We start from the raw sequence: 15,657 nt of genomic DNA on the forward strand, positions 1-15,657 counted from the left end.
GTGGAATTTCTCAATATATAGTGTATATACAACACGCAAAGTGAATAGGAATGATATCAGAATTTCCGGCTGCTATTTCACCCTTATTCGTACCTCTTAAAAAAAAAAAAATTTGCATCACGATGCAACGAACCAATAGTCCAGTGACACAATTCTATATGTATGTAACTGTGTAAAATTCAGTGAAACGTGATGAAGATTTTCAGTATCATTCGAACGATGAGATAAAACGAAATGATTAACATACTTATCGAATACTCGTAATGCATACCGTGTGTGGACTCGCTGTCAACACATCGTAAAGTAAATGTACAATGACTAGCCAGAAACGAAAAGGCGATACTACCAAAACGGTTGTTCTTTTAGAAATCTAATCTACGAGCTCTCCCCTATACCGTTGTTACCCTTGTCGAACCTGTGACAATATCGCTGTGACAATCTGTCGCCCCAAATTTGCTCTCATCCTCATTTGGTGTAACTTTAATTGTCTGGGAAGGAATGTCTTGTTTCGGGTTATAATTGAAGGGCGGTACGATAGCGGAGGCTGGTATACGCATACTATTACCATTAACGTGCGTTTGTGCAGAGCCCTCCGCGTTCGCAGAATCTACTCTTATGAAGGAACCGAGACGCGATATTCGTTTCGTTAGGTCCATCTCCCCCGGGGAAGACACAGTGTTCTGTGGTTTCCGTAAAATCACCGATGCGTCCCCTACTTGCACAGTATCCTTCCTGTACGTTGAAGCGTCACTAGACTTCACAGGTATCTTGCAAGGGGCATCGTTCGCATTCATTCCGCTCAAGTCACAAGAGTTCCTATATTTCACTTTACTGGATTGAACGCCCATTACGGGAGGTTTCTTTGATTTAGACTGGTACAAGGCTGACTCAGGATTATTATTATCTTGGGGTACGCCCTCGAACGTAGAACTACGGAACAGCCTAAAAGCTGGTGGATTGTTCACGGATGAAGGAGCATCCACAACATTGGCACAACTGCCAGGCTGTACCCATTGCCTAGTGTCGGATTTCTCAAAACGTTGCTTGTTCTTGCATTCCTCGACTTTTTTCCAAAGACTTGCAATTTTGCTAGTTGCTTCCTTTGCTAATTTTCTAGTCTGCAACCCTGCCGACGAGTTCGACACGAGGCTAGAATTGCTATTGGATCTTTGACCGAGAGGACCTACTTTGCGAAAAACCTTCCCGCTTTCCGCCTGCACGGTGTTCTGATTAGCAGTTGGAACTTTCGAGGCTGACGTTATTTTTCCTGTTGGCAATCGTTTCGGAGCGACTAACAGCGGCAACGCTTTTGGGGGCTGAATCTTCTCAGACGCATTTCCTTTCGTGGTTTTCGATTGGTGTGCCTGCAGAGTCTTTGGTGCGATTTTAGGTTTCACCATTGTTGGGTGTACCTTAGAAGTAGCACCTTTGATGGGTTTCGCTATCTTTGTTTTTATGGGAGAGGAGGATGATGATACTACCATGGGAGCATTTTCCACTTCCGGCTCGTCTTTGGTAAACGTACCCTGTCGTTCCAAGGACTTCACAGCTACATCTTTTTTACCATCCTGCTGATAATTTGAGGAGCATATGCGTCTGTTAAACCAGATGTCATTTTAGGACTTACATTTGCTCTTGCCGATTCTTTCGTTACGTTACTCGAACTGTTGTTATTCTGTCGAAGGGTGGTAGCTCTGGTAGCCCTCACTATAGGTGACGTATTACTTCGTCCTATTGGAATTCCACTAACAGCATTTACTTGTTTTAACGGAGACGATTGTGGTGTTGGTTTTCTCGTTATGGGATTAGAGTAGAGGGCCTTTCTTCTGCCACGGATGGCTTTTGGACTCTCTGGTTCCGATTTGTCTGTAGCGTTTGAATCGTTACTTAAATCTCTCACCATACCTGGTTTAATTATCCGTGGTCGTTTGGTCTCTCGAGGTGGTTCTTCAGTGTTGTTGGAATCATTCTCACTTTCACTGTCTACCGTGTCATACCTGATGTCTTCGTGCGACCTAAACGTTTCAATACCGTCTGCATCTTTGTGATTCTCTTCCACTTCATGTGTTTCATTCATTTGTTGGCTGCAAGCACCTATCAACTTCTTGGAGACACCGTTGACGAACCGCATTCGCAAATTTCGTTCAGACTCAGATTCATTCGATACCAGACTTATAGTCTCACAGTCCAGCAACGGTTCTTCGCTGTTTTCGTTCGCCTTATTTGATTCGTTCAAAGTGTTCAACACGATGGTAGCATTCATCTCTAACATAGTTTGAATTTTATCCGACCGAATACTGTGCGTTACGGCCAACGAAGTTTCGTCTGTACCGTTTGCAGCTGCGTTGCCGTCAGCGTCCTTGAATATGCATTCAGAGTCGTTTAACGTTCTCGTACGGTATCTTTCCCTAATAACTTTGTCAGTTTCGGAATAGCGGACCTGACAGGAGACATCGGCTCTGACGTGTCAGGGCTCTCTTGTTCACAAATGTTATCAATCTCCTGTTGCTCTTGATTCACATCAGAGAAAGGATTCCCCAATACCTGCGTCTGAAACCTCGCTCTGTCTTCCTGTCTACGTTGTTTAGGTGTCAACTTGGAAAATTGTGAACACTTGCCACGTGGAATTCTGTCTACCCCGTTCGCATTTTCCCGCTTGTCTGCCGCAGCTTCCTTCCTGCTTAGTTCCGCAGCTATGGTGTACGTCCTGTACCTTTCCTTGGCCAAAGTTCGCTTTTGTTTGGGCGTGAGATTTCTGTGTTGTCGCTTCTTGGGCGTTGACTCGGCCGAGCTGCTGACACAGTACTCGGAAGAGATTGGAGTAATTGCCTCGTCGGTATCGTTGCCTGCTTCGTCGATTTTGTCAACGATCATTGGATGCGGAGCTTCTTCAGTGCGCAGTTCCGCGTCAATGCACAGTGTGTCACTGCATACAGTTTCCGTGACATGTTCTACCGTTGATTCGTCCATTTCGCAAACTTCATTGAACAACGAGGGTGGGTTAATGTTCTCCAAATACTCACTCAAGCTATTGTTTGCACTGCTCTGCATAGCTTCCGCGTATCGCAAGCATGTCATAGAAAGAACATTTGCAACAGGCTTCAGCAAGTCGAAAACGGCGTCACTTTCGATTAGGCTTTGGGAGTCTTGATCCTTCGGATCTGCCACTTCCGACGTGATGCTTGCTACACTGACCATGCTGTTCTCCATGTCACCCACGTCCGGTAGTTCGTCCATCATTGACGGCGGTTTCACGCTATCCAAATGCGACCCACTGCACTCGTTCAATAAATTTTCTAAGCTGCTAGTATGAGCCTGAGCTTGATTCAACGCTCGTTTTGCTACAACACCGAGAGGAAGGGACTTTTTACGGCAGCTCCTGGAATCCGTCAGGGAGACGTTCTTCATCTGTATCGGTGGAAGTGATGTAGAGTTACATCTGTCCCTATTAACAAATGCCTCGCTGTAGTCCCCTGAGCCAGCGTAACTGGCTGTTAAGGACAATAAACTCCCCATCGAGGACGGTGGTTTGATGGCTTCGAGGTCCATGGATGTCATACTCATCGAATCAGTCTCATTTTGTTTCTTCATCTCCGCATCTACAGCTTCAGCTAGCTTGATTGCTTCACGTTGAATGATTTTCGAGTTTGTCATCATGTGACCACTTTCGCTACTTGCTGTTTCGACGTATTCAGAGGTGACAGTACCTGGATCCTCCGGCACGTCGCTTTTGAAGGAAGCAATGATGGGTGCGCTGATGCTGATACTAGGAAATGAAACTTCGTTAGGAGAATCTTCATTCCAGGTGTCGCTCAATATACTTTGTTTCATGGTGCCGGAATCGCGTTCGCGTATTGCTTCTGTTTGTTGTACCAGCGCAGCTGTTAATCGATCTAACGAGGCAATCATCGCGTCAGGATCTCTCTGACGTCGATATATGTCTTCTCTTCTCCCATGTTTTGGCGTGTCGGTATCTTTCTGTGCCGGTTTGTGCTTGACGCTAATTTCTTCTTTTTCAACACCATCCACTTCACATGCATCCTCCGTTTGACTGTTCTCGTTCAAACAGCTAATTTCTTTTTGTTCAAACCGATCTAGAGCTGTACTGGTTTTCAATGTAGTTTTGCTTAACTTGTCAATTGGTTTCGTTAATCCAGGTTGAATGCATAATTCTAAAAGAGCATGCTCAGATTGTTCGACTGAATCAATTGATTCACTGCTTTCTGAATCTGTTACTTTTGTAAGGGATTGCTGCATTGAATTTTCTGTAATTTTCTCCTTTAACGTTTCTGATATCTTACCATTTTCAGTATCTTCTATAATTCTCTCATCTTCCAGGAGGTCACTGTGAACTAAGGACGACATATCTTCGTTTGATTCAAGGTCTATGCTAGACAGATACTGCTGCTGGTTTGGTTCTGTATTAAAAACTATTGTTTCGTGTAGTATTGGACTGTTTCTCAAATTCGATGGCAATGAAAAATTGCAAAGAATATCATCGCCTATCTGTGAACTATGTGCTATGTTTCTGTTTATACCTCCAAGTTGAGTCTGTAAAATTTCGTTGGAGTGCTCTGCTGTTATTTCAGTTTCTGTCACCTGAGAAAGAAATTTACTGTTTGATTTCGTTAATTGTATAAAATTATTTAGTAACAGAGAATTACAAATAATGGATATCTTACGTTTTCAGTCATCTTTGTTGTATTCGAGCTATAATCAGACACAATATTTATACTTGGTGCATTAACCATATCATTATTTTCTTCGCATGTTATCTGCTTTGTATCTAGACTGATCATAGTGGAATCAATATTGTATTCAACTTGGTCTAACGCAACGCTTGTCTGATATCTGGCTAAATTGCTTTCATTTCGCGGCGGCTTTTCGAAATTGTTTCCTATGAAAGAATGTCTGTGTCTGCAGCAACAAATATAAAATACCAGATTAATCACAGTTACGTGTAATTAAAGCATAGATGAAATGTCAATATAACAATTGCCAACTATACTAATATTACATAAAATATATTTACCTGTTATTTTGCATTCCAATATTAATACATGCTGTAAGTAAATCTTCGTCATCCTCATCGCCATCACTGACTTGATCTAAACATTCGTAAGAGGTGTTTATATTTAATGTACAGGGCATGTTACGCGTATCTCCTGTTAGTTCAAATTCCTTACATCCTGAATCATTAGAAGCCTTTAATGCACTGGTCACATACGAATTAACTCCATTGGTGGGAAAATTTTTATCGTTTTTCCCAAACATTTCATTCTGAACTGTATATTTTTTCTCCACATCTATGAAACAATTAAATTCATACATTTTTTACAGGTTACCATGTTAAATACGCACAAAGAATGAATTTAATGAATACGATGAATTTACCTGATGTTATGTTTTCCGAATTAGATGCCATGTTATTATCTTCGTCGCAATGCAAGTTATTTGATGGTATTTGCGTGAGTGGATTTATCAAACTATCAAAAGAAAACAAAACAGTTTGATTGTATTCTTGAACGTAGCAGAACAAATACATTTTTTCACGTTTATTACTTATCAGATTATATTATTTTTCTGAAACTATAAACATACAAACCTTAATGAGCCCTTGACAGAAGAATGTCCAGCTTCCTCAGCATTACTCTTAACGTTCGTTTGCAACCTAATTTCTTTATCCTGCAATTTCCTTTGCTCCTGCATCTTCTTTATGAAACATCTCTGTCTGTTGTCTTCTTGCAGGTCAGAAGCGGAGGCTGCTCTAGAGGAATTCAGTGACGATGCATGGGGTGTTCCCTCCGTGTAGTAAGTCTTCACGGTATCATCATGAATAAGCTCCTGTTCGCTATTCCTAAAGTAATGGGAGTGTTGTTTATCCTCATCTAAGCTACGCTCCGCGTATCGCAGACTATAATCGGTCGGTTGATCCAAATCCGTCTCGGCATAATCACTGAAGAAGTTTCCTTCCGCGCAATGACTGACACTTGGGGAGATAGTTTTCTGTATCGCGTTCAATGGATTATGCTGGTGCAGTGCTGGTTTATCGTATATATTTCCGAAACCGTCCTTGCCAGGGGAGTTATTGCTGGTGAAGGACAACGAAGAGGGAGTATTGATTCCAGACTTACTAGCGACACATTGGTATTCCGTTTTTTGGCAGACATTTAATTCGGTATCCTCGGACACGCTGGACTGACTGCCAGCCTTTGATGACATGCTCTGGGGCAGATTATCCTCCACCGAAGAGTGGAGCAGATTCTGTGAGCAGGCGGATTCTTGGTCTGGCGCGGAAGACCAAGAAATTGTCGAATTGGTGCACCTTAAATCGCCAAGGCCATTGAAAGCATCCGAGGATTTTAAACGATCCGGGATGGCGTTCTTGTACCGCAATGTGTACCTCTTCTCAGAGGAGACCTTGATCTGGCTATCACTAGTCATCCCAGTGTCGAAGCCAACCGCAGAATGAAGGGACGAAGACTGCTGCTTGATTTGAATATCGGTGGGGGATAATCCATTCAACACGTGGCGATTCACTCGCTCGAACATGGTGTCGGAGTGGGTGCTGGTGATGGAGCGCATAGAGTCCCTGCTCTCGCTCCTGGCAACCCCGTTGCTCTTTACATTGGATGTACTCGGTTGATTGTGTAAATGATAATTGCGTAGTGCCCGAGCGTTAAGTCCCAAGAAACTATGATCCATCTTGAAGAGGAACTTATCGTCCTTGTTCGTGGGGGACGTACTGGGTTCAATGTTATCGCAAGTTTCAGCCAAGTTCTGATCTATTTCCTGCTCTAAAGCTCTCTGTCTTCGGGCGACTAAGGTGGGCAAAGTTGGAAGGCCCAAACCACGAGCAGTTGAATCCAAATGGACGAGGCTGTTGCAACCTGGCCGAGCGCTCAGTAAGTTCTTTAAGGCCGCACTCGAACCCATTGAAATCATTTTATGCTTCGAATGGATGAGACTGCGGAGCATGGGCACCGCGCCCAAATCCCATAGCAAACGCTGGTCCTGTGGACATCTAGCCGAGAGGTTCCAGAGTGCCCCGCATGCATTGCTAACGACAGTTAAGCTGGGCGACCGTAGTTGTTGCAAAAGAACCTGCAGACATCCTCTTTCTCTCACGATGGCTCGGTAGTCTTCCCTGACGGCGATATGGCTAGACACATTTCTCAGTATACCACCTGCATTCTCGACTATTGCCAGAGTTTTAGATGGCGCCTTGTAGCTCAACATATCGACAAGGAAGGCAAGTGCACCGTCCACAGCGCAGATGTCTATTTTATTTGTACTACAATGAGCCGAGAGGTTCCAGAGCGCAGACAGAATAGACTTGAGCGTTGACTCCTTTCGGCCTTCCATCGCAGCTTTCATTAAACCAGTCACAGCTCCAACTTCTCTCAAGGTCTGCTTGCTACTGGTGTCCGCTCGCCACGATAAATTCCGCAACACGCTGGCCGTTACTTGCCTGAGGTCATCGCTGGGACTTCGTAGCTGCGAGACCAACGCTTTCATGAATTCGCGAAAAGAACAGAGCAGTGCTTTATTGTTTCCGTCCCCGAACGTTAGGTTCGTCAATGCCATTCCGGCATATCTGCGAAGAGTGATGCAGTTCTGGTCGTCGCACTCGCTGCCATGGGCCATATGGTCCATCTCGATCAGCTCCGCAACCGCGTGTAGCCCGCCAAGCTGGCACATAGCGTGTCGGTGGGCTTCGTCGAAGGAAAGTTTCATTAGCGCGGCTATCGTGGGTCCTGGGTGTCTCTCCAAATCGTCGGGAACCTGCCCTGTCTCCAAAGACGATCTGAGAGCTTGACAATAGTCTCTCAACTGTTCCAGGAACCTGAGTACCCTCGCTTCTCGACGTCCGGCTCTTTCGTCGCTTTTAGCGTGAACAATGTTGTGCAGAGCTTTTGATGCTTTTTCCCTAGTTTCTGGATCCTGTCCTGGGGCGTGAATCAGTTGTACCAATAGGGGTAGACATCCCGATTGCCTCATTATAAGACAATTGTCTATTGAAGTGCTCATCGAAAGTAGGGTGGCGCTCATGTCTTCGCCGCCTTCGGTGCTTCCCAACATTCCAAGTAAATTGTACACCACGTCTACTTTTGCCCCTAGTCGTCGGTCTCCTTGCACCTCCGCGGAACCTCCGAGACACCCGCCCGAATTGGATGAGAAACTCATCACGCTGGCTACGTCCTAGGAAGTAAGCTGAATATTACCGGGAAAGTTCCAGATCTGGAAGACTGACTGCTTATTTTTGTGTAGTGGATTCTACTTTAGGAAATAAAGACAATCATTGTGTAACCTAACCAGACGTTCGATCTAGCTTTCGTAACTTTGTCCACATAGGGATGCACGTTATATTAATTGAATATTTTATATTATTCTCTTTATTTAGTACAAAATCTCAGGAAGAATATTATTCGAAAGTTGAAATAATATTTGAAGTAATAATTATAGTATCGATGATACGATTCAGAAACGACAGACAGTTGAACGATCAATTATATTATCCGCGAGCACAATAATGAGACTTACATTATGTACAGTGGTTGATGTGCTTTGCTGAGCGGAGAAGCCCATTTGTTGATTGGCCCACAAGTCTCTTCTGATGGGCCAAGTTCCTCTATAAGAGGATGGTACTCTGTGACCTTGCAAAGACGTATCTGCCTTGCCTTCTTCTTCGCTGCTGCCGCCCTCATTGTAGCGTTTATTTCTCCGCGCGTAAATCTGTTCAACAAAAACAAACGAACTCACTAATTGCAACTCATCTGGAAATTAGATGAATTTTCAATTTCAAACTAGATAAACCTTGATCCTGGCGAAAAATATAAAAGAGGTCGCATGGACGTACCAATAAATAAACAAAGACGTACAAATTCTTGTATCTTACGGCCTAAGATCACAAAAGAAGACTCCATTCGCACCGACCAGACACAGCCTCAGCCAAGACAATGGTCAGAGGTTTCTCTCCAATCAATTCAGATTCCCCCGATAATAAAAAGTCAATTCAGATTCCTCGAGCACAGACGAGGAGAAAGAAAGGCTACCCAAGGTTCCTTCCAATACACGCGACCAAAAATAAATACCGTTTAAATCGCGAAGAAAAATGTGTCTGGAAGCTTTTCGTTGAGGGTGGTGTTCCACGGAAGGACGATCGGAATAAATTCTTCCGGATAGACTTTTGGGTGGTAGCCCGAGCTAAAGGGCGGCGAAAGAGAAACACGGAGAGATAAGAAGATAGAGCGAGAGAGAGAATGCACGGTACGTATGCGTAAACCTGTACAACGAAGAAAGACAGAATGAGCTCTCTCTCTCCGTAAAATCAATACGCGGCTACGTTTGGCGGACGTGTATATAGAAGGGACTCGTGTGCCACAAGCACGAGGCAATACCAGTGGTACCTATCCAACCGTTTCTTGTCCATTGAAAATATCGTCTACAAAACTGTAGAAGAGCATCGTGGCCGTGTCAAATGATCAAAATAATGTGAACAGAACCGATGGTATCGACTAAACAACGAAATTAATACGCTTGTTGTTTCTCGTTACATAACGATGCAGCAGTTTGATGCTCAAACGGTAGTAGCGTTGTGTACGAATCTAGGATGGAGGGAGAGAGATAGAGAGAGACTAGCAAATAGATTGACAGTTGCGTAAACAGATTTTGTCGTTCGTGCGATTTGACGATCTTGTCGAATTAGTTTGCATACTGTCGACCATCTGGCGCTCATTAATTGATTCACGTAGTTCATTCCATGTAATGTCACGAACTGCTATTGGAGACCTTCAGGAAATCTTTTTATGGAAATGTATCAGTGAGATATCATACATGTGTTTGCATACTAAAGAAGTCGAATTTACTGGGTTCCATACATTTCTGCATTCTGCAAGCGTGCCAAACACAATGGAAAGAAGTAATTAATTTCTCGGTCAACAGGCATTTCCATAAAACACATTTTCTTTTGACCCTGATGTTGATGAAGGAATCCGTGAGAATAAGAATTCGCATAAACGTTCGCATCCCGATTACAAAAAAAAGCATTAAGTAACTACTAAAAACCTCTACAGGGTGGACACATTACAGTCTACAAGTATTGTTACTATTATCACCACGAATGTCGCGTCGATGTCCTACAGGAATTATTCCCATAGAAAGGAAACAGTCTCCTATTCTTTCACTACATATCATAAAATACCAACAGAAGTACAAAGCCACTTAAGGAAAAAAATAAAGTAGTTCCCCCAACCCCATGAGCCTCCTACGTAATCGACTAGCCTATACTACCCTCGACAACCCAAAACGAATAATAACAGTTGTTCAACGAGCAGTCTACAATGAAAAATGCAACGAACAAGGGGTGGGAAGGGGGAGGATGATCGAGAGTGGATCAGCAAAGAGAAAAATTTACCTCGGGGCTCGGTGTGGACGACCTTCGTTCGTCCTCCTCCTTGACTTCCGGCTCCATGGCATCCTCCTTGCTGGTCTCAGCGATCACGGAGCCCAGGTAGAACCTTGGCCTGGGGTTCACGGCATTGACGGATGACGACGATGGTACGGTGGAGGACGAGGAGACCGTTCTCAGCGCGTTCCTCGCCGCAGAGCATCTCGTCGATGTCGCCGCCGATGCGACGACGACGGCGGGGTTGAACGCTGCGCCGTCCAACGACGACTCCAGCTCGTGCGCCGCGACGCCGCCGCCGCCGGCCAGGGGCGTAGGTATCTCGATGCCGTGGGGGCGCCGCTGGCCCCTCCAGGAGCCGACACCTTCCACGCCGACGCCTACCGGCCCGTGGGACACGCGACACTCGTCCGTGAGCAATCGCTCCGCAATCTTGTGGCACTGCTCCGCGTCTTCCTGGAATAACAGGAGGGATCGAGGATACTTTGTGGTTAAACGTTCGATTAGAATCCGCGGAGAGGATTGCAAGATAATGAGGAACTGACTGATCGGTTGTAGAGGATCAAAAGTAGAAGTAGAAGAAGTTTAAGTAGATGTAAAGTCGAGGTAAAACTGGAGATAGAAGTAGAAGTGAAAGTAGAGGTAGAGATAGAAGTAGAGGTAGAAGTAAAGTCGAGGTAAAATTGGAGATAGAAGTTCTTAGTTTGCCAGATGACAGACCATTTGAGTGTAAGTCATCGAGATCGTCGACACTTCTTCCTTCCTAATGGATATAACGTAAACAAAGATGCCCACCGCGAGCTACCGTCCATACGATATGGCCTGGTCGTAAAGCAGACCCTTGATAAGCGATCCCTATTGATACCGCGCGACTTAGAAGTATTTGTATTCTTTCGTGTAAAAGCCGCAGATATTAGATTGAGTTATAAATAGCCTGCAGATGCGTTTTCGCGTAAAATATCCTGAATTTGCATAAAGATCCGCAGTCTGGTCATACAAATAATTACATACATTTTCTGAGACAATTTATAAGTGACGCTGGTTTATTATAAAGGGTACGGTCGTAATGTTGGTAAAAACAGAATACATTATACTATGCAAAAGAGTTGTCTATAATCTTGTACAGATCTCTACCATCTACGGAACACGAAAAACGATCTGCATACCACGGCGCGTGATCCTCGGAAGCAAATGGATATTGCTGCCGCGTATTCATTCCATGCAGTTCATTCATTTTTATCCGACTCGATTTAGTCCCCCCAGCAGTCGTCGTCGCGGTTTGCCTCTCTTTTTACCGAAGGAAAAACAAACACCGGCGGAGAAAGGAACGTCGTTCAAATTCGATCGGAAAAAACCTCACGGCTCGCGCCCGCACTTTCTCCCAGGTTCACGGACGCTTCCCGGTCATCGTTACAGCATGATCGTAGTTTAGCACTGGCTCATTAGACGCGGCACGATACCTCGGCTGCGTGCAAGAAGCAATTAACCCACAGCGTTCCAAGGAAACGGAAAGGTCATCCGCTGCGAAACATGGACAATGCGACCCTGCAGCACCCGAATCGACCGCGAAAAATGTGAATTATTGTCTCGATACGGTGACACGTCCATCCATTCCTAAATTTTATGAATCTACAAGGATTTCCGTAGTTAAGACGACGAAGGGAGGTTATTCTAGACAGAAAATATCATACGAACAATGAGTCAATTCCGATTCGTTATCGAGATACGATGCTGATGTTAGCATCAAGAATGCTGTTGATGCGGACAATGCCCCTTACTTGGGTGTGTAGTAGCACACAGGTAAACATCAGTGCAATGTGTTGGTTTCAGATATAATTTCAGTGTAATGTAACCTATAGTATGTACAGGGTGTTTTATAACACATGGGACCCACTTGGGAGCGGTGGATGATACAAATGCAATGGAAAAAGTTGATATAAACATGTACCATATATTTGGCCTTGGTCTCGAGTTACAACCATTAATTAATACCTGATCAAGAAGGTAAAAGCATATCACTGAACAGAATGATGGAAACCCAGCGTAATCTGTCACAATCGTGTTAGAAACAATATGATAGTAGCCAGATAACTTTTATCTACAGTAGAACACACGATTATCGAACAGTATTAGAGACACTTAAACTGAATACCACGTACAATTTTCAAAAGTCTATAGGCGAATACCGAAGGGTTATGCTGAAGTTTTTAAAACTTTGAACAATTTTAGCTAGTTATTATATAAAGAGAATCTATAACCTAACAAAGATTTTAAGCTGACGTAGAACTCCGTTACTGGTACTCAGCTACAGATTTTAAAATGACGTAGGACTACGTTCCAGGCTACAAATGTGTTAAGACGTTAAATCTGTCTTGAACGCCGAAAAATTACGCGAAAGCATGATTGGGATGATACAGTCAACATAACTTGAAAGTTCAGGGAGGCACGGTGATGGACGTGTTAATCGTGGAGTTACAATCAATCGGAGCATCTCGTAAACAGAAAAAGAGAAAACCTTTTACCCTTGTCTACTATTAATGAATACGGGCTCCTCGCTGAAAACTCGGTTTCTGTTTGAATCCATAATTAATGGAGGGATTGCGGATCACCGAAGCAGGTACTATTGTTGCCGCTTGTCCGCCACTTTCACCCAGGTTTTCACTGATATCCAAGAAGCGCGCGGGTCTAATGAATTCGAAGGACTACGCGCAACGTTTGCTTTCTGAATAATTCCACGGAATGTATTTGAATTGCAGCAGAAGGCTGATGCGTTCGGGAACGATACATCCAAGGTTGATCGAGTGCAGTCGATCCTCGATTATTCGAATCACCGATGAGACATACCTGGCTGTTCCAATATGAGGATTCTCGGATAATAGGAACCTCTCATTTTTTTTTTACGCCGATCGTTTCATATTTATAAACAGCAAAGGAAATAATAACAACGAAAGCAGACAGTTCGTTTCCCACTTACGGGCAGAAGGAACATTTGATTTCTATTTTAGGTGCCCAGTCGTTTCACTTTCTTCGATGTCGTCTGTGACCGAATTTAGCAGTCGATTCAACGCCATTTTCAGGTACTTGTCGATGAGGTGTTATGATTGAATATTCACGAAGGAGTATTGTAGATAATTTCATAAGGAACAATGCGTCCAAATCTGAAGTTAATGGGATGAGTAATTGCGTATATCTGTTAGCTGCCAACTTACAAGGCCCTGCTAGACACGACGATAGATAATGTTGTATAACTCCGCCATCTTGTAATTATCATAATAACTAGTATGTGAAACTAATGTTAAAAGCTTGCATAACACTTCTCAAAAAAATCCCAATGTATTTCACCCAATAATTGCTCGAGAAAAAGATATTTCATTTACCTATTCCTTTTAGACCTGCAAGGTGGTATATCCCCTTAACTGAGAAAAATTTGAACCAAATCTCGCGACCCCGTGGTCCGCGAAATCGTTCGTTCGTTCGAAAACTGAAGAATAGCGAGGACGCGGGGCCATTATTTATTTAGCTTTCACCGGTGGAGCTTCGTTTCCTTTCTCCGGGCCGGCTTCTTATCCCAGTGATCTCGCGCCACCATTGGAAAGATAACCTGGTGTTGCCTCCATGACAACGAACTAGCCAGGGTGGAGAATCTCTCGGTCATGGAGCGTGTCTGTGACGAAGAATAAGCGATCAGGTAAACCGTTTTATCGCCGGACAGACAGCTGTGTTTTTACAGCGTCGCATAGAGACGGTAAAACTCGGATACACAACCGTAAATCGGATTTAAAGTGAACCGTGTGTCGTGAACGTCCATCTTGATGGATGGGGAATTAAGATAAGGGGACTCGTGTCGAGGAGCCACGGGACGAGGCTGAAAATGCGAAATGGAAATTGAATTGACGCTACCGAGACGATAATACGGATATCCTCGGGAAGGAGGGGTATAGAAGCATTTATCCTAATCAGATTGATACACAATTCGTTATTTTTTGCATACGAGGACTTTAATCTCGTTCTGCTCGTCTCTTCGATCGAATATCTACTAACTACTAGCGAACAACAAAGTTATCACTTTCTCCATTTGTTTGATTTTTAAACGAGGCAGATGTGATCGTTACCAAAGATTGTATCTCAGGTAATCTCTAGCGATGCCCATTTTGTTGGTTTCTAACTGATAAATTTTTGTGTCAATGATATTTCGATTCGTTAAGGTTTGCAAGTGAACCTCGTTCCCCGTTACTGCAACGATTATGAAATTTGTAAATTCTGCGATGTATTCCTATTCACTCCGGCGATCCCGGAACATCGAATTCGAGCCCCCCGCGCAAATCGTATCTTTATTTTTGACACGACCAACCAAGGAAGCATATTTTAGTCACGTGCGTCACGTACGCGACCAGAACACCACACGTTCGTCGTCGAACGTTCGTCGGGTTCGAGAGAAATGTCTCCCTTATTATTGAAGTGATCGGAAAAGAATACGTCGAGAGTTCTCAGGACAGTCGGGAGTCTGTAAATGAAAGACAAGGAGAGCGAAGATTGCAACTTGAACAAATGACTCACTCGGATAATACATTAATAGGAAGTGATTGTGCAACAGCAAACGAAGATAATGACACGTATGATAAAACAATTCTACACCGTGTAAAATATATGCGAAACATAGGAATCAAGCATTTGTTTTGTATTGCTGTCAACAAGAAACGGAAAATAGAGGTACAGTATTATTATACGTCTGTTCAGGTTTTTGTTTCAACGCCAATTTGCAGAAAAAAAAACTGAATGTGCCATTCATTTAAATTTACAGACATTGTAATTGCCAATCCTGTTTGTTACCAGATTACTTGTACAGAAGACCAAAAATATAACGCTTGAATTGGCACTTACAGTGTTTTCTATACAGGCGACGTTGAACGTACCGGTGATGACATTTTTCAGCACTACTGCTAACTATTTACATAGGGATATTGTACTTTAATTGCATACTACAGTATTCCCATTAGCACGTTTTCGATAAAAAAAAACAAAAATTTGTAATTCTAGCACTTAGTGTTTTTCTACAAACACTCTTCGATTATTTTGCCGAACAAAGTGACGATCGCCTTTATATACTGAACATTTTGAATAATTGTACAAACGCTGAAAATGCAGAATCAAGAACGGGTGAAGCACTTTTAATTTCGAGAAGCACGTTCTATGAAGGAAGTCTATTCTCGAGACCGCTCGAACATTTTCTTCCAGCATGGTCACGAACA

At 43.5% G+C, this 15,657-nt stretch overlaps 1 protein-coding gene across 1 annotated transcript; it reads right to left on the reverse strand.

Moving 5' to 3' along the window:
• Window positions 1-276: 276 nt before the first annotated feature.
• LOC107185942 lies at window positions 277-15,333 on the reverse strand. Its single transcript, XM_015573718.1, is given in 10 exon segments — window positions 277-1,589; window positions 1,592-2,384; window positions 2,417-4,599; window positions 4,683-4,917; window positions 5,033-5,306; window positions 5,395-5,486; window positions 5,606-8,202; window positions 8,545-8,736; window positions 10,418-10,864; window positions 15,322-15,333. Coding segments are annotated over 10 exon segments (8,025 nt in total). The 3' UTR covers window positions 277-389.
• Between the last annotated feature and the right edge of the window lie 324 nt (window positions 15,334-15,657).

Source organism: Dufourea novaeangliae, unplaced genomic scaffold (assembly GCF_001272555.1).
Source record: "Dufourea novaeangliae isolate 0120121106 unplaced genomic scaffold, ASM127255v1 scaffold54, whole genome shotgun sequence".
Lineage (NCBI taxonomy): Eukaryota > Metazoa > Arthropoda > Insecta > Hymenoptera > Halictidae > Dufourea > Dufourea novaeangliae.